The sequence below is a fragment of the Mustela nigripes genome, chromosome 12 (assembly GCF_022355385.1).
Source record: "Mustela nigripes isolate SB6536 chromosome 12, MUSNIG.SB6536, whole genome shotgun sequence".
Taxonomy (NCBI): domain Eukaryota; kingdom Metazoa; phylum Chordata; class Mammalia; order Carnivora; family Mustelidae; genus Mustela; species Mustela nigripes.
In genome coordinates this window covers 79444071-79472067 of record NC_081568.1, presented here as the reverse complement: position 1 = coordinate 79472067, position 27997 = coordinate 79444071, and the positions used below count along the sequence as shown (strand labels likewise).

At 42.7% G+C, this 27997-nt stretch overlaps 1 protein-coding gene across 5 annotated transcripts in view; it reads right to left on the bottom strand.

The window, feature by feature from the left end:
• Positions 1-27997, bottom strand: part of ARHGAP26 (Rho GTPase activating protein 26) — a 414796-nt gene that overhangs the window by 281237 nt on the left and 105562 nt on the right. For all 5 annotated transcript variants that reach the window (XM_059417816.1, XM_059417817.1, XM_059417818.1 and 2 more), the window contains 4 exons: positions 23371-23442; positions 17914-18015; positions 9329-9439; positions 1329-1433 (listed from right to left, as the gene is read on the bottom strand). In XM_059417816.1, the coding sequence (XP_059273799.1) occupies positions 1329-1433; positions 9329-9439; positions 17914-18015; positions 23371-23442 (390 nt within the window). The remainder of the gene's footprint in view (positions 1-1328; positions 1434-9328; positions 9440-17913; positions 18016-23370; positions 23443-27997) is intronic.

The window sequence follows — 27997 nt, the reverse complement described above, 5'->3', positions numbered from 1 at the left end:
TCAAGACCATCAAAGTCACCTGGAGAATGTGGAGAAAATACAAATGTCCAGGCCTCGTCCCCTGAAGATTAATTTATTACCTCTGGACCTAGAAATGTGTATTTTAAACAAGCATCCCAAGGGACCCTGATTCAGATAGTTCAAAAAATGGTCCCCAAGGTCCTGCTTCACTATGTGGCTGGCTTTCAAAACAAAGGGACTTGTTTCTCCAACTGCAGGAATGCCACTTGCTGATGGTTCATAGGTGGTTCCCTCCTCAAAAAGGGAGCTTCCTCACTCAAGGTAACTCCTTTCCCCCAGTGCAACCTGCACACCATGACTAGTCAAGGCTGGGGCAAAAGGGGAAGGGGCCCAAAGTCTGGTACCCTTGCTTCTATTGAGGCCACTGTGAAGGTCCGTATCAGCTCCAGGACACCCCAGGGCATTGACTGAGGCCTCACAGCTAAACTTCTCCTGCAAGGGTCTGCTGTCCTCTCTCACACAGGTGATTTTGCTGATGTTACTCCCCTGTAAACCTGCTACATGTAACCCTCCACTTCTGAGTCTACCTTCTGAGAAAGCTGGCCTAAGGGGAAGCCATGCTTTGTGAAACCTTGTCCTCTGCAACTTCCTGTTTTCCGAAACAACACAGAAAACCATGGCAGGGCAAGCTTCAGGTTTCTAAACCCATGCAATACAACTCACAAGGCAACACTTGGATTTCTTTTCCACACAGCATCATCTGGAGACAAAGACAACATGCAGACTAATATAGCCAGCCACACAGTGAATCAGGGGCTTGAGATCAGGAACTGCTAACCAAAGACCCTTAGTACAATTCTGAGCACCAAAAGGTCCCGCTGGTTAATATTTGGGGAAGGAGACAGAGTAAAAGGCTCTGACTTGGATTTCCTGTGAGCATTATTGAAAGTTGAACAAGATCATATCCTTTGAGTGGAGGCCAGCATGTATGTCCCACCCCCAACCCCTGAACACCCTCCAAGGTCTCTTGTGGCCAAGTAGCTAGATGCACAGAAGGGAGGCCGGACCTTGCACTGCCAAAGGAAATCCTGACTCTGGTGCTACAGATTTAAAACAAAAATATCAGCAGGACTTCCGAGAACATAAATAGTGCTTAGAAATAATGGAAAAGAGGATGATGTTCTAACCTGGGGCCACCAAGCACCCTACAAATACCTGCCCCCAGCTGCCCTTTGAACCCAAGCGAGACCCATCATCCTCATCTGTGTTCCAATCCAAATAAGTGATCTCTATGCAATCAGACCCATACTTTGTGTTCTTTCCTTTCCTCAACCAGGGAAAGGAAGCTTATCCCTTTGCCCACTCACATTCTGTATGCTAATGGTCAATTCAGTCTTGAAGTCGCTGAAATCCTTGGCCAGCTCATAACCATGGTGATAGAAAGTGAAGAGTCCTTGCAAGAATGCCAGGAGCTGCAATGAAAGAAGAAGGGCAGAGTCCACATTAGCATGCTGAACAGGTATTATGCAGTTTTAACCTGAGTTCCGAACCTTGATCTGAAAAGCTAAAATACGGTAACAAAAATGGCTATCACCTACTAAGCTTCCTTGAATGCCTGGCACTGGTAACATATGTCTGCTCTCACTAAATGCTCCTAACAGCCTAGCATGTAAGTACTACTGTTGTCTCCATTTCCATATTGAGAAAGCAAGTTCAGAGAGGTTAAGTAACTTGCTCCAAAAGACAAAGTAAGCAGCAACCAGGATTTGAAACCAGGTCTCCTCGCCATCAGCATCCAAGCTCTTAATCGGAGCCTCAGTACCTTCAAAGAAAATCATTTCTTCAGAAATTGAAGACCAGTCTCCTTCAAGTCCAACACAGTCTCCATCAAATACATCTGTATTATCAGGTTACCACCCAGAAAAGTGTAGTTATATTGACAGCCAACAGAGAGAGGAGAAGAGGAAGATGGTATGTCCTGAGTTCGCAGCATATAACAGGCAAAGCTAAATCAAAGAAAATCACCCGGCTCAGACTTCAGCTCAAATGTGCTTCTGGGCTGTCCCTAAACTATCCACAATAAACACTAGGGATGCTATTATTAAAATATTCCCATGTTCCCACATCTTCAGTTATGACGGTTCCCCTAAATTATCATCCCCTCGAGCTCAAAGGTACTAAATCCATTCACTTTGTAGTCTTATATTCAGTGAAAAGTGAAAACATCTACTCAGCCTGATTCTCACAACACACCTTCACACTCTGAAAACTATGAATGTTCCCTCCCTGCGCCCTGTCAGTCTTCACTTCTCTAGGCTCAACCAATATTCCTACCTTATTTCCTCCCAGAACCTACACACAAAGCTACTGTTGTTGGGTTTCCCTGGCCCCTTCCCAAGTTCTAGGCTTCCTGCCTCAGTTCCAAATCTCAACCTGGAGAAAGGATTATAATAAAAGCTTCAACAAGGTTTTAGAGAAACCAGAACTTTACCTTGTCACAAATTCTGTTGTACTGCATTTGGGGACTCCATCCCTGTTCTAACTCGAACTTTTCAACTCACATTCTCTGAGTAGTCTACTCTGACCTCCCTGATCTGCCTCTAACACATGTTACAACAAGATGCAGGTGCCTTGCTTTATATCGGTATTTAATTTTCCAGTTCCTAAAACAAACATACTAGTAATTAAACATATTCTCACTTTATTTTTCACCTAACTCTCCTCTTCTAAGAGGTAGTCCTAACAATGATGGCAAGGGAAACTCAGCCCACCCCTGTTCATCTCCCACCTGGCTTGTGGCAGGAGTGGGAAGCACTAAGGTAGGTGCTATTCTACCTGAGTTACGAGCAAAGAATGGTTTTTGGATTGAGACACATGCCCAGCCCAGTTGATCAAAGAGCTCTATACTGTGAAGTAAGGCAAAACCCTGCTTTTAAATAATATGATAACCTACTGCTACTGTCTCCAGGGCAACTACCCCTTTAGATCCTTATGGGAAGTCAGAAAACAGGCCTTGCTGGTCAAAGATGTCTGGCTCAAAAAATATCTTGTGACACCATAAACAGATCACTTATGTAAATCAATGAATGAGTGGTAAACCACATAGAATCACCAAAGACTAATAATAAATTCTTTTCTTGAAAGATGTTGGAAGCTATTGAACTTCCACTATATAAAATACTTTTTTTGAAAGGAAAGCTTAGGCTTTCCTTTCCTAGATGACTCCAAGACACTTATGCCAAACCTAGTGTCAGCGTTCACAGTGAAAACTATTGTTTCTTATCTTTTCCTTCCCTCCACCCCTCGCCCTCCATTTTCGAACGCTGTGCCCATCACTTTTCCAAGGCACTGAATCATCCACTCCTACAGAATAATAACAGAAGATAAGCAGCTAATTCTAAAGTCATTTCTCCTGTTAACTCTGATTTATCTTCCACTTAAAGTCAACAGGGCCTCTCTTGCCCAAGGTAATTAAATATCTTCCAATAGCTCTCTAGGACACCACCTGGGCGTGCATACAAGTACTCCAAGGCAGAGAGTTCCTAGTATTTATTTTGGTTTTCACTTCCTTTGCTATCATACTTGATTGTCCGCTTCTCTATGGGAAATGATTCCATAGATATTGTTATCTTTGGCCCACTTCCCTTCTCCCCTGGCGGCATCTCTCTTCCCCTGGTCCACCTCCTGACATCCCCTTCCCACACATTGCATGAATCCATTACCCAGTGGGAAATGAAAGTCTACTCCACAGAGGGCTGGGTGAGGCCCACAGAAAGACCCCAGAGATGGGATCGTCTATCTGCCTCAAAGAAATGCTTGTACTCAAACACAAAGAGGATAAGCTTATTGTAGCCTCACCTTGGTTGGCAGATAAGTCAGCACAGCCATAAAGACTCCTCCCTGAACAGTCAGAGCCACGGAATCATAGCACAACAAAGGAAATACCAAAGAAAGACCTGCCCCACCTCCTTTTGCCTTCAAGGACCCCCTTCCTTATTCTCTTCAGAAAAATAACTAAAAAATATCTATTCTTATTTCCTAGCACGTCTGCTAGGAAATAGGAATAGGTCTGCTAGGAAATAAGAATAGATATTTTTTTAGTTACACACACACACACACGTGTGTGTGTGTGTGTGTATTTAGCTATGTTGTCTGCAAGAAAATAAGAATAGATATTTTTAGTTATACACACACACACATTTTTTTTTTAAGTGAGCAAAAATGTAAGTGTTCCATTTGGTAACAATTGTACCATTCTGGACTATCTGATAAATTTAGGTTGTTTCCATTCATAGAATAAAGCTACTGTTATAGGCCGAATAGTGTTCCCCCAACGCTGACAAAAAAATTATGTTGAAGTCCTAACCCCAGTAACAGAATGTGACTTTATTTGAAAATAGAGACTTTATGGAGATATTCAAGTTAAAAATCAGGCCCACAGGTCCTGATCTAAAATGACCAGTGGCCTCATAAAAAGGGGATATTTGGTCAGAGAAGCAGAGAGATCACACCCACATGAGGACTGGGAGAACAGTGATGTACCTATTAAGCAAGGAATGCCAAATACTGCCAGCAAACCACCAGAAGCTACAAGGAAGAAACAAGAACCTCCCTACAGCTTTCGGAGGGAGCATGGCCTTGCTGACACCTTGATCTTGGACTTCTAGCCTCTAGAACTATGAGAGACAGTCAGTTTTTGTTCTGAGAACCCAGTTGGTGGTACTTGGTTATGGTAGCCCTCCAAATATAAACACCAACAATGACTCATCTGCATGACAAAGAGAAGGGCAGATAGTAGAGTGATGAAAAGCTGCAAGGGGCAAGCCATGTAATGTCCTGTAACTCCGCTTTTCCAGGAGGACACTAATGTGACCTACTACTGCACTGGGTGGTGGTGAAGACAGAGATCACCTATGTAATAGCCTTAGCACAGAAGTGCCAACAGGAGCTGTTCAGGAGACGGATATACTTAGATGGATGTGTTATAAGATACACTGTGGTGGCAGTGTCCAGCCCAGCCTGAGGAAGGTGGGGAACCCAAGATAGTATGCAACAAATCAAAGGAAAAAATAAGATCTACGATGGGGCAGAAGTAGTGAGAAAGGACAGGAAGGCAAAGCACCAAAAAATATTCTCAAGGTACAACTCAGAGAATGCAATGTCTGATGAATGTGGGGAATGAGTTCTCTGTAGCACTCCATAACCTTCAATCATGAAAACGCAGAGAACAGATGGAACGTGGCTTCACCTTCAAGAAATCAGGATGTCATTATCTGCAATCCAAAAATCTCCAGAACATTTAGTACCTCAACAAGAAAATAAAAGCTTCCAGAGCACACACACAAAAATATGGTTTAGATCCCAGAAGTCTGAATTTTCTTCCCTGGAACACTAAAATTTTGTTTCTTTTTTCTGAAGGTCAGTAACATCCTGGTACTTGAAGTTACTTTCTAAGAAACAAATAAACATAGTCAGTAAGCATGGAGGTTCCTTGAATGGCTGGAAGATTCCCTTGACTGCAACCACCTCAAAATATAAATACCCACACCAAGTGCCCCAGAAATTCATTTCAATAAATTTTTTTGCTGGTTTTCTTTCCACATGTAAGCAATCAAATACTGTTTCAGAGAGACTAAGAGCCAGATCATGCCACTTCTGCCAGGTACCAGATGTCACCTTAAAGAACAAATGTGCTGCCATTTCCTCATCTGAAAACAGACATGGAACAGCAATCATTTACCCTCAGAGACAGTGTAAGGACTGGAGGACATTATGAAGGTGAAGGGATATAGCATATAACATATAACACCCCATATATATAGCATATAACACAGTTACATATATAACACAGTTACATATATATATAGCATATATATAGCATATAACACAGTTACACCCCATCATCAGCTGTTATTTCAGGGTCTTCTGCATCATCTCAGCCAGGGGCTCAAACTTAAAAGTGCCACAGAATCACCTTAGAGGATTACTGAAAGAGAGATGACTGGGCCCCACTCCCTAATTTTTGGGTCTGGGTTAGAACCTGAGAGTCTGCATTCCTCAGACTTTGACAACCACAGATCTAATCAGCAGTGCTCTGGATCAATCCTCCCGCTATCCACAGCTCCCAAAGCACTGACTGGCCCATGACCTCATGAGGTGGTGGGTTAAGCCATGTTTACTTCTATAAAAAGTGAAGGTTGAACATGTGAATTCTACATGCAGCCTTCTCAACCAACTCATCTAACTGTGGGCAAGATCCTATCACTTTCCTTTTATTCCAACCAGAAATTTTTTTCATTAGCTTTCCAGGTGCCTCAATGCCTGGCCTGGGACACAATCACAAATCGTAACAGTTTTCCACTCTTGAAACCCCTCTGCCACTTCTCCACATGATCCCTCCTGACCCAACTGGCACTGAGCTGCTTGCTCCCTTGGCTACCTCTCTATTACATTCATCATATTTCCCTAATGAGGCTTTGAACTCCTCAGAAACAGCAATGGGATCTTCAGCAATTTTTCTGGTAGTGAGTAAATGCTTTCAGATTTACCAAGAATTTTTCTATTATAACAGGTAGGCCCTGTTAATATTGCCACTTGACTCATTTGCTCATCTGAGCAGACCCTGGTTGACTGGGTGCTAGTTAGCAACTATATACTAACTGGGTGCTAAGTAGGTTGATTCCGTCTATTCTAAGCATCATACATGCATAAACTAAGTTATTCTTCCTAACATCTTTATATTCTTTTTCCTTTTTTTTTTTTTTTTTTTTACCATTAACATGTAATATATTGTTTGTTTCGGGGGTACAGGTCTGTGAATCACCAGTCTTACACGATTCACAGTGCTCACCATACCACATACCCTCCTCATTGTCCTTCACCCAGCCACCCTATTCCTACCTCCCCCTCCCCTCCAGCAGCCCTCAGTTTGTTTCCTGAGATTGAGTCTCTTATGATTTATCTTCCCCTCACCTTGTTTCATTTTTCCCTCCCCTCCTCCCATGACCCCCATGCCCTGCCTCTTAAATTCCTCATATCAAAGAGATCATATGATAACTGTCTTTCTCTGATTAACTTATTTTGCTTAGCATAATACCCTCTAGTTCCATCCATGTTGCAAATGGCAAGATTGGGGGGTGGGGGTTGATGGTTGCATAGTATTCCATTGTGTATATATATACACCATATCTTCTTTATCCGTTCATCTGTTGATGGACATCTAGTCTCTTTCCATAGTTTGGCTATTATAGACATTGCTCCTATAAACATTTAGGTGCACTAACATCTTTATATAGTAGGTGATATTATTATACTCATGTTGTAGATAAGGAAACTAAGGCTCAGAAAGATAGGTAACTTCCCCAAAGAACACACAGCTAGGAAATGGCTGAGCTGAGATTTAAACCTAGGCCATCTGGCTCTGGAGCCCTTACCAATGATAATGCTGCCTTTCAAAAACTCAAGACGCTGATATACTAAAAGTGAGTTTCAGGAAGTAGAAGGATTATTCCTTGAAGGTTTCTTTAAAAAAAAGAAGGGGGAAGAGGAAGGAGAGGAGAGGGATGAGGGGGCGGGGGAAGAGGAGGGGGGAGGGGGAAGAGAAGAAGAATGAGAAGGAGAAGGAGGAGGAAAAAAGAAAAGGAAGAGGAGAAAGAAAAGGAGGATGAGGAGAAGGAAAGCCCATCTAGATCAGCAGTCATCCAGCTGAGTCCAGACCAGACTGGCTGAAACACCCAGATTTAGAAGAAATAAATGTCTACTGCTATATGAGGTTTTGTGGTTGTCACCCAGCAAAAGTTAACAGATATAGTACCTGACTTACTAGGAACACCTACTGGGAGGTCAAAGTGGACAGCGACAACGTCAAAAAAATCACCTCAAAGAAGATGGACCAATTAAAATCCAAGTCTTCAAAAGCAGGCAATTGCAGAATAATATCAAAGTGCACAAAAGATTATTACAATCACACTATTGTTTTCCTCTACAAATTCTGGTAAAATCAATTAAATATACCCAAGCCTCAATCTACAACAGCTTTTGAATGCCTGCCCACACCAGAGGAAACAGTCTTCAGTAAAGCTCTCATTGAAATGCTGGCTTTAACAGCTCTGTGTCCTAAGCAGGGAAATCAATAAGCTCACTTTCTCTGACAGATGGCTTCTGCAGAAACATGAGGATTTTGACCTGAACTGTGACAGAGACCACCACTAGATAGGAAGTTGGCTTTAAAGTTTCTAATTTTCAGATAAGAAGAATGAAGTAATTCAAGACTTCAAGGAATTTGCCAGATGAAGTGACAGAGAGTGGAATCCCAGTTTTTTCAGTATAGTAAAAATATTCAAAGCATCAGATCCCAAAGCCAACGGGATTCTGATAAAACTATTAGTGAGTCTACATGCCTAAAAAGCATCCTAGAAGTCTGTAAGTTAGAAATAGAGCACAGAACACTCTTTACTAAAAAGAGTGGTTATTTTCTTTCAGTTTCTTACAATTTTATTCTGTTGCCTAAGAAAATCACTTTCTTAAATCTAGGTAGCTAAGAATCTTGTTTCTATAGAGACCCCAAGCTGGGGGTCTCAATCACAGCCAGCATTTTTAAGAAAGAATCCCAGGTCTGTAGGAGTTTTAAACTGAGGCCCACATGCTCTTTTGGTGGTACATGGATATCCTGGTCATGTGCATTTGGAGGGCCACAGTGGGGCAGGGCAGCACCCCTGAGCCATGACCAGGCTAAGGTGGCCTCAACTAAAGCCAGACTTGTTTCTACATGACACCCTTTTATACCCACTGGGACACAGTGACCAAGTCCAAATCCCATTATGGTTCACTAAACACAATCTCCTGTCTGCCCAGTTTTAACAAAGTACAAGGAGAAATCACGTTATGTAATAGCACATTTTAATGCATGGGAGGAGCTTAGAGGGGCTTTGAATTGAGCAGACAAAAAGAGGAAAGTAGTATGTACATTCCCCTTTTTCCTTGGGCAACTACTATATTTGGATTATTTGAGGGAGAAAGAAAGGGGTAGGAGGGTGAAAAGTTAAGGTGTAATCACTACTGTCGGGCAAGATTTAAACCTCCCTTGCCCTCTTTCCACTTAGACACCAATTAGCAGAATGAAGGGGGGCTTGAGGAAGCAACTACCCCTGAATGCACCATCACTACCACTCAGGTTGCCCAGGAATGGCCTCTGGGGACAATCCAGGGTCAGTCAGATCGACAGAGCACTATGACTTAGCAGGAGGCACAGCCCCGGGGCTGGTCAACCTCTTCATCAGCAACTTAGAGCATTTTGTAATCTAAGTAGTGAAATGAGGATTGGGGACCAAAGTGTGGGTACACCACGAAACCCTGAGCATCTACTTACAGGCTCCACGAATTCAAACATCTTCCTCTCTTGGACTTCCTGCACCTTGAAGACATACTCCAGCGATACTTCATAGAAATGCTGCCGGACCAAGTCCACTTGGCTGTCTGCCTACAAACAAGAAAGAATTTCAGAGAAAAAAATTGGTTACTACCCAAGGAGAGTATTCAGCAAGCAGGCCAGAAAAAATCTCTGGAGATGGTATTTAAAAACAACGCAAACAGCACGAAATAGACCTAAGAATAATGACAGTGCTCACCCCGGCACCTGACTTTGTGTCAGGCACCAAGCCCTCAGGTGGACATATTTTACATTACTCGCTCCTCATTAACTATAGTTATTTAATCATCGTTCCATTCCTAAGAAGAAGACATTCTCATTACCTCTAATTTACAGGAAGAAAATGAAACCTGCTGACGTTAGGGAACTGAAGCAGCAGGTACACGGAAGAATTAGGATTTCTGTACTTGTGAATCTGCCTCCAAGACCCTTCATAACCTTTTTTTAAAGAAGTACTTATTTGTTTGAGAAAAGAAAGAGAGCAAGTGCATGGCAGGGGTGGGGGGTGGGGGGAGTAAGAGAGAAACTATAAGCAGACTCCACAGTGGGACTCAATAGCACAATCATGAGATCAGGACCTGGGCAGAAACCAAGAGTTGAGTCTTCCCTGACTGAGCCACTCAGATGCCCTGCACCTCAACCATCTTTAACCTAGTAGTCTGTACTGCCTTCCACACCCTGGGGTAGACCGGGGTTCCATGGAAAACAAATCTTGAAGGAGGAAAAAAGAAGGAAAAAAAAAAAACACCTGCAGGGATATCCACATCCCATCAGGAATGAACCAAATGAGCTGTTAGAGGGCAGGGGACCTCAGAAAAGGTCATTTCCACATAAGTTTCCCATACTTTCTTTGTTGTCAAAGCACAAACTGTCAGTTTACCCCAGCAGAGCAATTACATTACCCCAACCTAGCCTCAGTCCTCCCTCTTTGCAAATGTGAGAGAGGGGACATCTGAAAAGGACCACACTGAGTACAATTAAACCACTGATGTGGGACATAGATGCCAGAGGAGAAAATAAGGGGGAGGGGAGAGAGAGAGAGAGAGAGAGAGAGTGCATGTGTGTGTGTGTGTGTGTGTGTGTAATAGCAAATGCTATGCTGCGAAGTACTGCAACTATCACAATAAAGCTCATAGACTTTCTGCGGCTTCGCTGTCACCTCAATCTCTCAAAGCAGATAATTACACTGAATGCACATTTTCGATGACAAAATATACATACATATACATATATATATATATATATATATATATATATATATAAATATAACAATTTTATTTATTTGCAAGAGAGCACAAGTGGGGGGTGGGGGAGGTGAGAGGGAGAAGCAGGCTCCCTGCTCAGCAGGGCTCTGACGCAGGGCTCCATCCCAGGGTCCCAGGATCCTGACCTGAGCTACAGGCAGATGCTTGACCAATTGAGCCACCCAGTATTTTTTAATAGAAATGAATCCCCCCTGCTGGTAGGAGACACATCTCTGCTCTCTTTAAAAACAGAAGGATCAGAAACCATTCTACAACATACTTCACAAAGACACGAAAAGCCCCCAAAGAACCATGTCTTTCTGTGCTCCCTTGTCAAGATCCCTACAGAATAAACTTGGGACATATCTTAGCTGCCATTACACCAAATATGGCATGGCTATCTTTCTGTCTAAAGGACTTGACAAATCATTCATTCATTCAACCATCATGAACAAAAAGAAACTTCCTTTGTGGAGCTCATAGCATAGTGAAGAATAGAGATATTTAAAAATCATGTAGGTAGGGAGAGGGTGGTGGGGTTACGGACATTGGGGAGGGTATGTGATATGGTGAGTGCTGTGAAGTGTGTAAACCTGGCGATTCACAGACCTGTACCCCCTGGGGCTAATAATACATTATATGTTTATAAAAAAAATTTAAAAATTTTTTTTAAATCATGTAAATAAACAGAAGATTGCAAACTCTGGGAGAGCACAAATAGCCCATCCCACTCTCCTGTGAGCATCTTCCTCCCAGATCAACGTATTAATACACAGAAGCTAGTCTACTGAGTAGTGCTGAACAAAAGCAAAAGGAAAGGCTAAGCCTGGGGACATTTTCTAAGCCTCCAAGCAGAGCAAGTTGGCATCTGAGGACTGAGAGATCTTTTTTCTTTTTTTTTAAAGATTTTTATTTATTTATTTAACAGACAGAGATCACAAGTAGGCAGAGAAGCAGGCAGAGAGAGAGGAGGAAGCAGGCTCCCAGCTGAGCAGAGAGCCTGATGCGGGCCTCCATCCCAGGACCCTGGGATCATGACCTGAGCCGAAGGCAGAGGTTTTAACCCACTGAGCCACCCAGGCGCCCACGACTGAGATATCTTTATTCGGAGACACAGTTTCAGAAATGCTGCACACCACCACCCCCCCTCCCCGCCCCTAAGGCATGGCGGTTCAGACCTCTGGGCTGACATCCCTTCCACCTGGGCTCCTGCCAGCTAAGCCCCATATGTTCCTGCAGCCTTTAATTTCCTCGTAGTGCAAATCCAACACACTTCCACCAGGGATGCATCTACTTCCCCGGACCACCCACACACCTCCAACATTCTCCCTGCTCAGGCTTGCCAACTGACATTGCAACGGAAGAAAGGGTCATTCAGGAAATGTGCAAAGTGGCTCCTGCAGTTAAGCAGCAATGGAGGAAACTCCTCTGAGACAAATAGCAGAGCCCAGCATCAGCCAGAGAGCTAATGGCAAACAACTGGCGTGCACTTGCAGTTCTAGCATTCTCTAGCTAGAGAGACCAGCTCAAGTCCCTTAACCTCTCTGGGTCTCCTTCCCACACCTGGAGGCTGGAGATGGTATCTGCCCTTGTTCTGCAGGGGAGCTATTTTCAAGAGAAAATGAGCTTAAGGATATGAGCAAATTGAATACCAAAAGATGCTGTGTGCACAGTTGCTGTCACTACCACCAGTACTGCTGGGCTTAGATCCCAGCTCCTCCCCTAAGTCAGCCATTGAGTCTGACTTAGTCTCCTAACTGGTCTCTCTGTTCGCCTTCTCCCCACCACCCCAATCCAGTCTGCACCCAGCAACCAGAAGAGCTTTCTTCAAATTTGAGCCAGAGCTTCTCACAACCCCCTCAATGCCTTTATCTGGCTTCTACCATGTCTACAAAATACTCTATGACCTGCCCACCTATCCCTCCTCCCAGCCTCCCTCCAAAGCATTCTCACCATGCTCCAGCCCCGAGATAGACTCGCTGCCCTGTAACATTCCAAATGTTTTCCTGCCAATCAATCTTTGCACTTGGGTGTTCCTTCTGCTGATAAACCTCTTTTCCTTGATAAATACAAAAATTTTTAAAACTTTAAGACACATTTGGTGAGTGCTGTGAAGTGTGTAAACCTGGTAATTCACAGACCTGTACCCCTGGGGATAAAAGTATATGTTTATAAAAAATTAAAAATTAAAAAAAAAAAACTTTAAGACACAGTAAGAAACACCTTTTATATTATGACCTGAAAAAAACATGCCTCTATAGGCTTCTTCTGTTCTAGCCTCCTCTACTGCATTTCATGACCCAGTAGTCCAGATTTTTATGACACACACAGTTTTTAAAAACAGTTTAAGTAATCTCCACACCCAGAGTGGGCCTCGAACTCACAACCTTGAGATCAGGAATCACACGCTCTAGCAACTGAACCAGCCAGGCAAACCAACATACCCACAATTTAAAGAACACTGTCCTAAGCTTTTCTCTTGGTTGTCCTTCTTATCCTTCTGGTTTCCATTCAAATATTAGCCTCTTTAGAGAAGACTTTATTAACCACGTTATTGTACATAAGACAAAGACTTCCTTCCTTCCTCCCAATTTGTTTCCTTATCACTATATAAAATTCAATTCTATGATTCTCTATTCTAGTATTTTGCCTACGGCAATATAATGTCAATGAGAGCAAAGACTTAGTCTCATTTTCCATTTTAGTATCCCATCTTCCAGAACAGTGCCAGGCCCTTAATAAGTATTCAAGAGAGATTTGAGGAATGAATGAATTGATCTCTATGTGGCCAATAGTGATCCAGTTCTCAGAAGAAATGCCTAACTTGATGCATTTCCAAAGGAAAGGGAAGAAAAAATCCAAGTGGAATGGTATGTTTCTCTTGCTAATGTCCCTTCTCATCTGGGCCACAGAATTCAACATATCTTTTAGACCCCCATCCTGCAATGGACTCACAGGTCAAGAGCCCAGCCCACCTGGCTGGCCACTCAAAATCGTTTCTCCACTTCTTACCTGAGAAGCAGTGAATCTCCCAGCTTGTTTGAGACACACCAACCATTTTATGCTTCTTGGAAAAGAGGCCCTGTCCTAGACTAAAAGTTCCAGGAAGCCAATCATTCATTTCACTCTCCATAATTGGCTCAACACCTGAATAGACTCACAGAAGCGTGTAGTGTACATTTGTTAAGTGAATATTTTCTTTGAAGCTTCATAGCTCTTGAAAAATAGCTGATTTTTTTAAAAGAATCATCCACTAGATGGCAGTGTCATTCCACATGACTGAGCTATGATTTTACCCACCAGGATGTGGGAATGGGCTAGATCTTAAAGGTATTCAGTTCTGAGGCCTGCAATCAGGGAAAAATTCTGGATAATCAAAGAAAGGAGATTTCATTAAAAGTGCACTAGGTGTTTAGTCACGTTCCTAAGTTGATTTTTTAATAAATGTGAAGAAATCATCACTAAATAGCTGGAAGACCTTGAATAAATCGACCTCTGCAAGGAACCCAGTTACTTCAAATCTATTTCCAGGAGGTTCAACCAGAAGATTATCAAGGTTCCTCCTTCAGGCCAATTCTATTTTCATGATATGTGCATTGAATAACAACGACTTACAGGCAGCCCAGCAATGTCCCACCTTCCCAAGACAGAAAGACAAGCAGAAGGGCACAATGAGGTAAGAGAAAAGAGCTCCAGAATCCAGTGTGCACAACCTCACTGAAGAGCTATGAGCAAGCTATTTAACACCTTCAAGCCTTAACCTCCTCATATGTAAAATCAAGGGAATACATCTGTACCTCACAAGAAGGTGGTAAGGATTTGAGAAGGTTCCAAATGAAGTGCCTAACACAGTACCCAGTATAGAAATAAGCATTCAGTAAATACTACTATTATTGTTGGTGATGGTGAAAGTATTATAATAGTATTTTTATCAATTCAATTCAGCTAAGGTACAACTAAAAAGCAATCCTTGAGAATTGACCCAGATGTTTCTGAAAAACCTGCAGCCTGCTCCTTGCCTTACAAAGTACTTAGAAAGTACTTAGAAGTACTTTGACTGGGTCAAAGACAAGCACACAACGAACTGTAACAAAAGAACATAATGAAGAAATGCCCACTAATACATATAACTGGCCAGGTCAGTGCTATGGACTAATGTTTGTGTCCCTGACAACACTCATATGCTGAAACCTAACCTCCAGTGTGACAGCACTTAGAGGTGTGGCATTTGGGAGGTGATCAAGTCATGAGGGTGGAGTCCTCATGAATGGGATGAGTGGCCTTATAGGAGAAACCGGGGAGAGCTCCCTTAGCCCTTCTACCACGTGGGCCACAGCAAGAACACAGCCATTTATGAACCAGGAAGCAAGCTCTCACTAGACACTAAATCTGCCAGCACCTTAATATTGGCCTTCCTAACCTCCAGAACTGCGAGAGTTAAATTTCTGTCTCTATAAGCTACCTAGTCTATGGTATTCTATTTTAGTAATCTGAACATATGAAGTCAGTGAGGAAGAGAGTACCATCCATTTTCAAAAAAGGGATGGGGAAAAATAAGCCAGTCTTGTGGTTAGTACTTTTTATTTGTTTAGCAGCCATAATTTGCCTTCTCATGCATTAAGTACACAGAATAGATAGTTTGTATTTTATAAAAAATGGAACTAAAAGCTCAGAGAGATGAACACTTGTCCTAGGTCACACAGTGACTATATGGCACAGCAGACCCTGAAGTTAGATATCTCTTTGCCACCCAGTTCTGTGGTCCTGACACCATGCTATCTCAGGAGAGGGCTTGGTGTAGCCTTAAAAGAGTATGTTAGACTCATCCCAGACCATATCAGCAGGATCCAGGAATAGAAGGAACAGACTGGAGAAGCATCCTCACTCTGGGGGACACCATGCCTACAGACTAACTGTACTACAGGCCTCTCAACACCAGTAGGTGCTGGAACAATCATGTCGTTGCTCAACTCTTAAGGACACTGACTCCTGTTAACTGCTTAGAAACTACAGAGCTGGCCAGCTCTGGTCATTCTGAGTTGCAGCCAAAAAGACTATCCTTAAATGTAGTTTCCAAACCTTAAATGCCAAATGATACCCAAAGAAAGATAACTAGAAAGTGAGGGCATCAGGACAGATCCTAAATGGATTTACACACTTAGCATGAACGACCACATATGAGCATCTTCCAGGACTCATACCCCATGTACAGCTGGGATTCCATTCAATGAATTCAGTACTTTATATACAATCTACTCAAAATGGGTTTTCTTTAGCCTTCTCAAGTGTATTTGACAAGATTTACCTGAGTAGCTATGCTATCTTCAAGAATCACCTTGCCATGTGTTTGCTGCTTTTTCCCTAGACAGGCACAAGATTTTCAGAGATAGGTTAGTGTTTTCTACCCCCCACAGTTCAAACCAAGTGCTCAGTTGCTTTTGGTTGGTTGGCTAAGAACTGGTCTGCAAAGCCCACCACAAACACTTGTTGCCAGAGTCGCTATTGGGCCCCGTTTGTCACTTACACAACTGGTTTAAACTCCCATATCAAAGCAGAGAGTTCTGAGAACCAGATGTTCCTGAGGACCTGGTTGGCAGGGGACTTGACTTCACCATCTCCTGAGGAATTGTCATCGTTCAACCTTCAACCACAGGATCTGCAGAGTAACTTTCACCTGACAGAAATACTGCATGGTATTTGCTCAAAAACAAAGTAAATTCAAGAATGAGGGCTAGCTTAACAAGTGTCCACCAACTAATGAATGGGTAAAAAAGATGCAGTTTAGAATTACAGAGGAGTATTACTCAGGCACTTCAAAAATAAAAAATATTGCCATCTGCTGCAATGTGGTTAGATCTAGAAAGTATAATGCTACGTGAAATAAGTCAGCCAGAGAAAAACAAATATCATATGATTCCACTTGTGTGGTATTTAAGAAAAAAAAAAAAATGAGCAAAGGAAAGGAGAGAGAGAGAAAAAACAAGAAACTGACTCTTTATTAAAGAGACCACACTGAAGGTTACCAGAGGGGAGGTGGGCGGGGAGATGGGGTAAATGTGTGATGAGGATTAAGGAATGCACTTGTCCTGATGAGCACCGGGTGAGGTATGGAACTGCTGAATCACTGGACTGTATACCCGAAACTAATATTATACCATATGTTAACTAACTGGAATTTTAATAAAAACTGAAATAAGAATGTGGGCTAGCTTGGAAGTCACAGCCTCTCTTTAGCACATACTTGAGAAAGGTCAAGCAAATTGTTAAAAGCGAAATAACATTCATGTAGTCAACCTCGGAGTTCCACTAAAGAAACTGCTCTGTCTCCCAAGAAAAAAACACCCCCACTATGCAAATCTCCATGAACTAAACAAAAATGATCAGAGATCCACAGCTGCAAAGCTAATTTATCTTTCCAAGTGAACATACTCTTCATGTCAATCCAGAAAGGCTCAGGGTAGGTAAGATAAATTACCTTTTTTAGAAACAAAGTTACGAAAGCATAAAACATAGGAATAACAAAACCTGCTTAAAGAAAAAAGAAAAGGAAGCAAGAAAGACAGACTAATATCAAGTACTGGTTGAAGTAATTTTTTTTTGGTTGGTTGAAATAATTTTTAAAAAATAACAACCAGGGCACCTCAAAGGCTCATTTGGTTAAGGCTCTGCCTTGGGCTCAGGTCATGATCCTTGGTCTTGAGCTAGAGCCCCAAGTCAGGATCCCTGCTCAGGAGGGAGCCTGCTTCTGCTTCTCCCTCTCCTTCTGCCCCCTCCCTGCCCCTCCTGCTCTCTCCCTCTCTCAAATATATAAATAAAATCTTTAAAAAATAGTAACAATAGTATGAACAATAAAGAAGGATGACCAAAGTGTTCCAGATGCTAATGTCTCAAATTACTGATATAAGGTAGGAAGACAAAAAGTAAGACAGAAAGTGCAGAATCAAGGTAAAGGGTAAGAGAAACAGGAAACCAGATTTCAGTTTGAAAGGAAGAAGCACGTTTTGGTGACTAGGGCTGCCCAATAAGGAGGTGCTTGATCTTGACCAGCAGTACCTGCACCCATCCCACTAGTAGGTTGGACAGCCAGAAAAGGGGTGCTGTGCGCGGGAAGATACAAGGGCAATACAGGCAACAGGCATCTGATGAGGGATCGAGGTCAAGCTCCTGGTTTGTGAGGTCTTTTCAAACCTCAGGATTTTCTGGCAAAGGTGAGCCAGCACGCATTCCCTGTACCACACAGAACTTGAACACCTTATTCAGGATACTACTGAAGTTTCTTACCTCCTGAAGCTGCGATTCTTTCTTCTTGGAAGACAAATTTAAGTGTTTTTCTAAGATGCCACAATACTTTTCTGTCTCCTTGTCATACTTCTTTTTGGCTTCCTGGCAAAAAGAGGAAAAGAGAAAAAGTAAAATGTTGCAGGAATAAAAGCAATCTTGTCAAGACATCTGCCTGTTCTATTTCATAGCTTCATCATTCCCTCAGACCCAGAACAGGGGACAACGCAGCTGTTTAATGTGCATTAAATAAAGCCACTCCCCAGCCAACAGCAGACCAATGGTTTTGAGTATTTATCATAAAGGAACCACTACAATGCCAGAAACAAGGTAAATACAAGTATTTAATAGTGGCAAAGCCAGGATTCCATGTCCTGAGAATCTCAATTATGAAACAGAAATTTCCAATTTCTAAGTTCAAGCATATTCAAGGGCAAAGAACAGAGCAAAGTTACCTATGAAGCGAATTCCAGAGCACAAAGATCCAACTGAAATCTTAAGTGGGACAAGTCTAGAATAAGGGTAGTTCTAGCTTTAACAATGGTAAAAAGTACTTAATATATAGACCTAATATCCTTGGGCACAACAGTAGCACATGTGGGTCTTTAAAATGAATGAAGATTCAAAAGAAAACAAATGAATTCACAGAAGCATCATTCTCAGTAACAAACAAATAAAAAAAGCTAAAGCAACATCACTGCCCATAGATAGGGTTTGAGGTCATGAAAGGGTTGGATATCTAGTAAATTTAAATAGAAGGGTGAGGTAGTCATATGGCAAGTTGCTTATAATGTAATGTAAATTATTAATATGATACAAACTTGGTGCATCCTACATAGAGTGTAGCTACCTAGAGACAAAGATTAGATGGCAAAATGAGAATAATCGAGTTAAGGAAATGGGACAATGGGTGATATTCTTCTCACATTGGAAGTTTTTATTACCTACATTAACAGCTTTCAAAATGAAAAATAATAAATATCATAATACACTTAATAATCCCTGCTTTACCACCAAATCACTGAGTCATTGAGATTCTACTTTTATCTCCCATTTTACAAATAAGGAAATTTAGATCTAGGGAAGTTAACTTGTAAAAAGTCATAGAAAGTGACAGAGCTGGGATCTGAGGCCAGAGAGGCTGCCTCCAAAGCCCACCTCTCAGTAGCACCTGAGATGTATATTCACGGGCGGTCTCTTTTTTCCATCCAAGCAAGAGGGCTGGAAAATGGTGGACAACGGCCTAATGAACATGATCAATTACACTAAGTGAGCCCCTCAGTCTTACTCTTGCCTTAGGTGGAACCCACAGGACCTAATTTTCTGCAACTCCAAGGCCTCTACAGAGGAGAAAAAAATTGTGCAGTCAGATAAGGAAGCTCAGAGACATCTCCATTCTTTGTGAAATGAAGAATGAAGTAACCACTCTGTGTCCGGCTCCTGTAGCCAATGGTCAAGGCAGAAGTGGTCCCAAGCCTTATGGTAGGGGTATTCTAGTAGGACAGACACAATTGACCCAGAAACAAATAAATAATTATCAGCAGCCAAAAGTGCTATGAAGGAAATAAGGTGCAGTCAGAGATTCCACAGATAGGGTGCTCCATAGAGGCCTCACTGGGGAAGGGAATGTGAGCTGCTAATCATCTGAGGGACAGGGTGGACCCTTCTAGAACACTAGAGCAGTAAGTACAAATGCTCTGAGCTTAACACTGGGAAGCCTAAGTGGCACAGGAATCACCAAGAAGCTCTCGCCTGAAGCCCTGACAATCTCCTGCCACATCAAGAGCTCCATTTTTCTGGTTGACAGCATGATTCTAAGCCTTCAAAGTGGGAGGACTCATCACATACCCTTGTTAGCTAACATGTAATCATTTTTACAAACCTGAATTTTGCTTGGAAGACTACTTATACACAAGAACAACACAACATGCAGAAGCAAGTGAGGAAAAAGCCCGAGGAGACATTACTCCTTCAAATTTGAAGAAGGGTACATACAGGCTAGACACTTGACTTAAACAACTCTTTCCTGCATAGAAATCAGCAACTTTGCGCTACGGCCCCAACTCCACTTCATGCTCACAGATCCACTCCAGCAGCCTGTCAGCAAGCCCCAAGGAGAACCCTGTGCTGCAAGAGCCAAGCCGGCCAGAGGTGAAAAAAGGCCAGTGAACATGAGTCACCAGCATTCTGTGACTTTCTGGCAACTTGAGCTGCCACATTCCATGTTCAAGAGGACAGCCAGAGCTAACGAGAAAGGGAAGCAGTTTCTGTCCTGGAAAACAGCAACAAGACTTCTGAAGATAACTCTACTAAGATAATGGTCTTAAGTTGAGAGGGTAGTCTTAGTGAGTTTAAATTCTCCACTCAGATATAAGATGGTGCTTGCCTTCCAGGGAATCCACTGTGGGCGCCTAAATGGATGAAGGACAGAACTGGGATTCTGGAAATGATTCCTAATTCTACATGGATCAATTCTAAACAAATCACTTCCCCTCTTCAGAACTGGATTCTCTCATCTATTAAACTGAGGAGGACTCCAGGAGGTAACTGGTCCGGTTCCTTCCTCTTTCAGCTCAGAGAGTGTTTAACAAAGAATAAAAACACCTCCCCCCTCAAAGGCTTATTAGGATAAAATGAGATAAGCCACAGACCACTCTTAGCAGAGGGCCCATCACACAGAAAATGCACAATAAAATTCAGTATTGATGATGATGATGGCAGTAGTAATGACGGCAGCTATCGCGGTGACAGTGGTCAAGAGGCCCATCATCTGAATGTGCCTCCTCCTTACTGAGAACACCACTTCCTTCCCATGCCTAAGGTCCCATGAGAGAAGCCTGCATAGCACGTACCACAGTTTGAAATTGTGCTTATTTACATCTTTTTGTTTCATGTCGTTCTCCTCAGCCACACCAGGAGCACAGTACATCTTCACTTGTTCTCCACCATAAACCAGTGTGTAGTGTGGTGCCAGGCACAAAGCAGGCACTCACTTATCTTTTTTAAATGAATGAACTGTATGTATTGAATCTAACAGCTAACATAAAAAGCCTATATGACAAGCACTGTTCTAAGCACTGTATGTGTGTTTACTTACATCTTTTTCATAAGAACTCTACAAGGTAAATATTATCAGTGTCCTCATCCTACAGATCAGGAAACAGGTACAGAGAAGTTCAGCTACTCCCCAAGCTGGCATGCCAATGCAACAAATGAGGTTAGGGCCCCCTCTTCACCATAAACTTCTCCTTTCACTGGAGAGCCCAGCTCTCTAAATGAACCTCGCCTGGAGGAAAAACAAATTCCTCCAAACTCAGAATTCTGAACCCAGGGTCACAGTTATGCCCAGCTCCAGGGCTGTGCCCTACCACAGGGCAGCTATGCTAGCACCAGAATGCCCACGGGTCCTCCTCCCTGGCTGCCTTCACACCCAATACTAACTTCTGCTTCTTGCAAGTAGCAACAGGTTGTTATAGCAACTGAAGCCACACCAGAGAGGGAGGAAGGGTAATTTTAGCACAGGCAGAGTTCAGAAACTTCTACTTGGCCGCTCAAGAGCCCTGGCTGGCTCTTAGGTATTCTTTAGTCTGCTGCCTAGACTGTCTGGTGAAGAGTCTGTTTCTTTGCTTTCTCTTAAATGTATACAATACTAGGATATAAATGTGTCATGTAGAGGGAGGGGAGGAACAAGTACAGAGAAAAAAGGAAATGACACAGGAAGGAGGAGGAAAAATCATCTCCAACATCATCACACTATTCAAGAGGAATGAGAGATCAGAGTATATATGAGAGGCAACACGTTTTGATGAGTGATGGTTTTATTCAAATTCGTTCATTCTTCTACTTCTCACCCTCTACAGCCCTATCCCCACCCCATGCCCAGAAGAATAACTGGTCCTGTCGTTACAATCACTGGTATTACCCAAAATGAGGCCTCTCAGACTCCTGCTTTACCTCCGTGGCAACTGTGGGAATGCCCAAAACCAGGGACTGAGGGAAGAGGGCAGAATAAGAAGCATCCATGCTCAGAGGCAGGAAAGACTCTTGGAAAGAGGACTCGCTCGATAAGGAGGTCTGTTGGCTCCACTGCGGCCTCTAAGCTTTTCAGCATCCCCAGAGCCACTGCCATATGTTATCATGAGTAGGAAGCACAGGTCCCAAGGCCACTAAGGGGAAGGCCTGATTACTGGGCCTACAAATATGAGAACTTGGGAGGGACACTCATGGCAAATTCAAAGTCTTGAACAAACTCTTTATGGAACAAGACTCCCTTTTAATTTTACATTCCTTAATCTCTGATACAAAACCCATGAGCTTTAATTTCTTCATAAATGTAAAGTGTCATTTAGTAGAAAGTGCTACAGAACTGGAAGAAAAATCTTTGCTGTGGTCCATCCTTCAAACTACAGTCAACCATCCCTCTGAAGAACGTTCACTGAACAGCACATCATTTTTTCAGACCCTAACCGCATTCATTTTCAGAAGCTCATGTGCTTAGGTGAGGAGGTGGGGTTGGGAGACAGATCCCACTTCATTACATTGCAGTTACCTATTCCCCACCTATTGGCATCTACCTCTCAAGGCCATTTCACAGAGGAGTGAATTACACGTCAGAGTGATGTTGCCCAAAACCACCTGCAGGTGGCGCACAGGACTGCGGCTGAAGAACTCAGGGTTCCAGAAAAAGAGGAAGAGTATCTGGTAAATCCTCCTGCTTTCACTGATCCCAGTGCAAACACCTTCTTTGCAGGTGGCCTCTAACACCCTACTACTACCAGTCAAACCAGCTAGGGTTACCTATGATTTCTCACAGCACAGGGGAACCGTGAAGAATTCATCTTTTGAAAAGGAACAAGATTCCCTTTGCACCGTTCTCAGAGAAATTTCTGCTGCAAGCCAGCCACATTTCAGCTGCAGTCCCTCCTGGTCAGTGGTAACAAACCAGGACATAGAAGTTGAAGCAGTCCTGTTTTTTGACCTGCACCATGTGGAATATGTACTTTTAAATTGTTTGCCAATATTTTTTTAAACCAGGACATTTCAAAGAAGAAACGGCAGAGTTTTCTTGCCGTTTCAACTTTCTCTTGAAAAATTTCAAGATCTGGCAACAAAGGGCACATTTTCACTCAGCAAAAATGAGCTCACAACAGGGTCGTGAGGCCCTCAGGGCCCATTTTGCAACTCCCTGGTCTAGGCTCTGAGCCCTGGACTCTGCAGTAAGTACAACTCCACCTTGTCCAAGCACAGAGGTATCTGCTAACACAAGGAGGCATGGTTTCTACCTTTGCACAATTTATGAACTAGCAAAAAACAATTAGGTAACAAAATACTAGAATGACTGCTCTGGGGTTGACCAAGAAGTCTTACTTTAGACACTTGTGAGTAACTGGTGAACCACTATATAAAATCCAAAAACAAGGCTGCCCTAAAATCCAAGAGCAAGGTTTGCATAATTCTCACCTTGGCAGCCCCAATCTGCTCCTTCCGAAACTTCTCCAAGGGAGTGATGAGTACCTCGCTGGCATTCTCAATCTGGTGAGGAAAAACAGGGCAGGGGAATGGGGTAGACACATACACATAAAAGCAAATATCAGTTAAGAATTCTAGCAGTTTTGGCACAAAATGCCTCTCACTTTAAAATCTGAGTAAGCAGGGCGCCTGGGTGGCTCAGTCAGTTAAGTATCTGACTCTTTTTTTTTTTTTTTAAGCTTTTATTTAATTTGACAGAGAGAGATCACAAGTAGGCAGAGAGGCAGCCAGAGACCAAAGGGGAAGCAGTCTTCCCACTGAGCAGAAAGCCCGATATGGTGCTTGATCCCAGGACCCTGGGATCATGACCTGAGCCAAAGGCAGAGGCTTAATCCACTAAGCCAACCAGGCACCCCATCGTCTGACTCTTGATTTAAGCTCAGGTGATGATCTTGGGGCCCAGTGGCATTAGGTTCTGTGCTCAGTGGGGAGTCTCCTTGAGGATTCTCTCCCCCTCTCTCTGGCCCCTCCCCTACCATGCTCTCAAGCTCTCTAAAACAAATCTTTTTTTTTTTAAAACTGAGTAAGCAATACTGTTGCATGTGTCAATTGTTCACAATACTTGAACAGAAAGCATGTCAGATCAAACTCATCATCTCAAAACATGGAATTCTTCCTGTGTGTGACTGATTCCTTAAAAATGAGTACCTTTTGGGGCAACCTGGGTGGTTCACTCAGTTAAGCATCTGCCTTTAGCTCAAGTCATGATCCTAGGGTCCTGGGATTGAGCCCCACATTGGACTCCCTGCTCGGTGGAGAGTCTGCTTCTTCCTTTCCCTCTGCCCTTTTCCCAGTCATTCTCTATCTCAAATAAATAAAATCTTTTTTTAAAAAAATGAGTACCTCTGGGGCACCTGGGTGGCTCAGCTGGTTAAGTGTCAGCCTTTGGCTCAGCTCATGATCCCGGGGACCTGGGATCAAGCCCCACAGTCTGTTTCTCCCTCTCCCTCTGACCCTCCCCACTGCTTGTGCTCTTGCTCACTTACTCTCTCTAATGAATAAATTAAAAATCTTAACAATAATAAAAACAAGTATTTGAAAAATATAATTAACCATGTAAAGGTAGAAGGGAACTGATGACAGGTTAGGATCTAAATTTCAGCTTCAGGTATATCTTATGAATGCCCATTCACCCAAGCTATATTTAGGTAGATATATTTTAGGCAGATCAACACTGAGTCTAGATTAAGAGCAAGAAACATCTTTGGACATGGGGTGGCATGAAAACCTTCCAAGTCTGACTTTGTGTATTCCTACCAATACAAGAATCAGGACATCTGCACCTCCAGACCACTGGCTACCTCTCAACCTCCCCCACCACTCACTCCATCAGATCCTAGATGCCAACCATACCATCGCCCCCATGTACCTCAAATGCACAAAACTAGGCTTATTTCCAGGTTTTTGCATTTAGACATTCCCTCACATGCTTGATCCCCAAATGCTCTCATGAACGACTCATTTATTATTCTAATTGAGGTACTGGCTTAAAGGACACCACTTTAAGAAGGCCTTCCATGATCACCTGCATATTCCAAAGAAACTTCTCACCAGGCCACCAAGTGTTTTCTTCAGAAGATGTAGGCCAGATAAAGTTTTCTAATTTACCACTCTGCAAACACACACACATACCACTACCTCATAAATGTTCACTTGCCTACCATTTCCCCCCAAATACAGAAGAGTGCTGAAACAAAGAAGCACTCGAATTATTTTTCAATGACTACAGGAGTGAATGAATTATTTCTTGACTAGCTGCCAACTGTGTGACCACAGGCAAAGTATTTAACCTCTCTGGGCTCTAATTTCCTAATCTGCAAAATGAGTAGGCTGGATTGTTCCAGCTCTAGGAATCTATGGTCTATTCTAAGGCAGTAAAATATTTTACAATCTTTCCTTTTAAATCATTCACTGCTCACTTGTCACTCAATTAATTATTTCAGGAATCTTGATACAACAAAGCATTATTTTTCTAAATCACATGCATATACATCACAATGAAACCAACAGAGTAAATGCCAGAAGCCAAAGATGGACACAGCCAAGAACTAACTGAGCAATAGGAGGAATAAAAGGTGGCAGGTCTCCAAATTTATTGCCATTTGCTTTTTTCTCAATTTTGAGAGCACTTATCTAGGGAGAGAGCATTTTAACATGAGGGTTGCAATGTTTAACTTGTTTGATTTTTATTATTATTTGATGTTGCTTAATGGGCTCACTTGTTTAAAACTTCCACAAATCAAGGGTAAGTCTTCAAAGCTCACAGTGGTATGCTGAGCCCCTAAGCCACTAATTTTCACCCTAAGCTGCATGTCAGGCTCACCTGGGAAGCTTCTAAAAACCTCAATGTCCAGGCTACACTTCAAACCAATAAAATCAGAATCTCTGTGCTTCATCCTAGGAATCAGTATACTTTAAACTTCCCAAGTTGTTTCAATGGGCATCCATGATTGAGAATCTAGCCTTAAGGAGATGCTAAATACACAAAAGCAGTACCTACTCACCTGGGAACCAGGATGCCCAAGACCCTGTCCCAGTCCTTCTACTGCTTGCTATTTGCCTTCACCAGACCTCAGTTTTCCCATGTGGCCAATGAAAGACTACAGACAGTGAGAAACAAGGTTGTTCTGGGTCTAAGATTCTAGGACTGTGTAATTTCCACCAGTTGCAAGCACTACACTGATGCTGGGAACAGAAACCCACTCTATGCTCTTCAAGAACACGAGACAGATGCAATGATTATCTGACACAATGTGGTAAATGGAGAATCAGAGACATGAGCTGGATACTAAAAAAATACAAAGCATGGCCAAATACCCCAGGGAGTCAGAGAAGGCTTCCCAAAAATGTGTGGCTTTTCAAAGCTGAGCTCAGCTGATGAGGTACAGAAGGGGCTTGCAACAGCTAGATACTCAGACGCACACAGCAGAAACTCAGTTCACTGACATTAATAATAAAATTGCAGAGGCAAACTGAAGAGTATAATCCAGTCATTGTTCTCTTACCATAGGCCACAGCAATCTGTCCAGTATTCAGCTTGATTTGCTTACCACACCCCCCACCCACAAATACTGACTCCGCCAAGAATCAGACTCCAAAGAGTCACTTCCCTTTCTCAGGCAGTAGCACATGCACAAACACACAAGCTTCCCCCTGCCTCCACCCACCACCAACCCTGCTGCAGCCACCAGCCTCCGGATTCTGGTTCAAGCGCCCAAAAATGAGCAATCAAGGAAAACACAGAGACACTATTTCTGTCTCTCTGTGCAGGGCAGAAGGTGAGAGCTTCTGCTCTATTGAGAATTTCAACAAAATTTCCCCATTCTTTGGTCTAACACAAATTTGGGTTTGAATCCAGACTGCAACTGTTTTTTAACTATGTGATCTTGGGCATGTTAATCATTCTAAACCTCAAGATCTTCATCTAGACACTGGGATGCTATAGATACCACCTCACAGAATCATCACGTGGGTTAAAATTTACAATGTATGCATACATAATGTCTTGGTCAAGACTACGGACTGAGCAGCATCTCCTGAAAATTTATAAGGGGAAGCCCTAACCTCTATCAATTAAACAAAGAGACTCTAATGGTCTAACAGCCTATGTAAGCCAACCAAAATCCAAGGCTATAGATCCCTCAAGGTTAAGAAATGGAAACAACTAGGCTTTCCCAAATAAGGCAATAGCCTGCGATATAGCCCATCATGTAATTTCCTTGCTACTTCCATATGTTCTCTATAAAAGTATTTGCTCTATAGTTCTGTCAATAGAGCTTTCCTAAATATTTCTAGTTTGGTACTATCCAATATGAACCAATTTTTGTTCAAATAAAATTTACAAAATATGATATGCCTCATATTATCCTTTAATACCGTCAGTGTAACACTATCTGGAGATGAAGCCTTTGGAAGGTAATTAGGTCATCAGGGTAGAATCCTCACAATGGGATTAAAGCCATTCTAAGCAAAGACTGAAGAGCCATTCCGTCCCCTTTCCCTCCCATTTACGGACACAGTAAGAAGGGGGCCATGTGCAAGCCAGGAAAAGTGTCCTCACCAGGAACCAAATCAGTTGGATCCTTAATCTTGGACTACCCAGTCTCCACAACTTTGAGAAATCGGTATTTGCTGTGGAAGCCATCCAGCCCACGGCATCCTGTTATGGCAGTCTATGCAGATTAAGATAGTGGACTTAGTCTCAAATGATCAGTTTTAGCATGGGAAGAGCGGGAAAATCTTCATTGATAGACTCTTCCTAGGCCTCAGTAGCACTGCTAGCTTAGGGGCAAGCCTTCCAGGGACAAACCAGCATGCAGCCAGCAGGGGGATTTCAAATCAGGCTTCATTCTTGGTATCTCAGCAATAAGAAGAGGATGCAAAAGAACTTATAGATGCGGAATCCCTCATCTGTTGATGTTGAGCCACATCAGAATGAGAATACAGGAGGTATCTCTTAAGAACCTGGAGATCAGCATTTGATTCTTGATTTTGCACAGTGCCTCCTTTGAAGAACCTCTTATAAATGTCATCATTTACTCCGTGCCCATACACTACA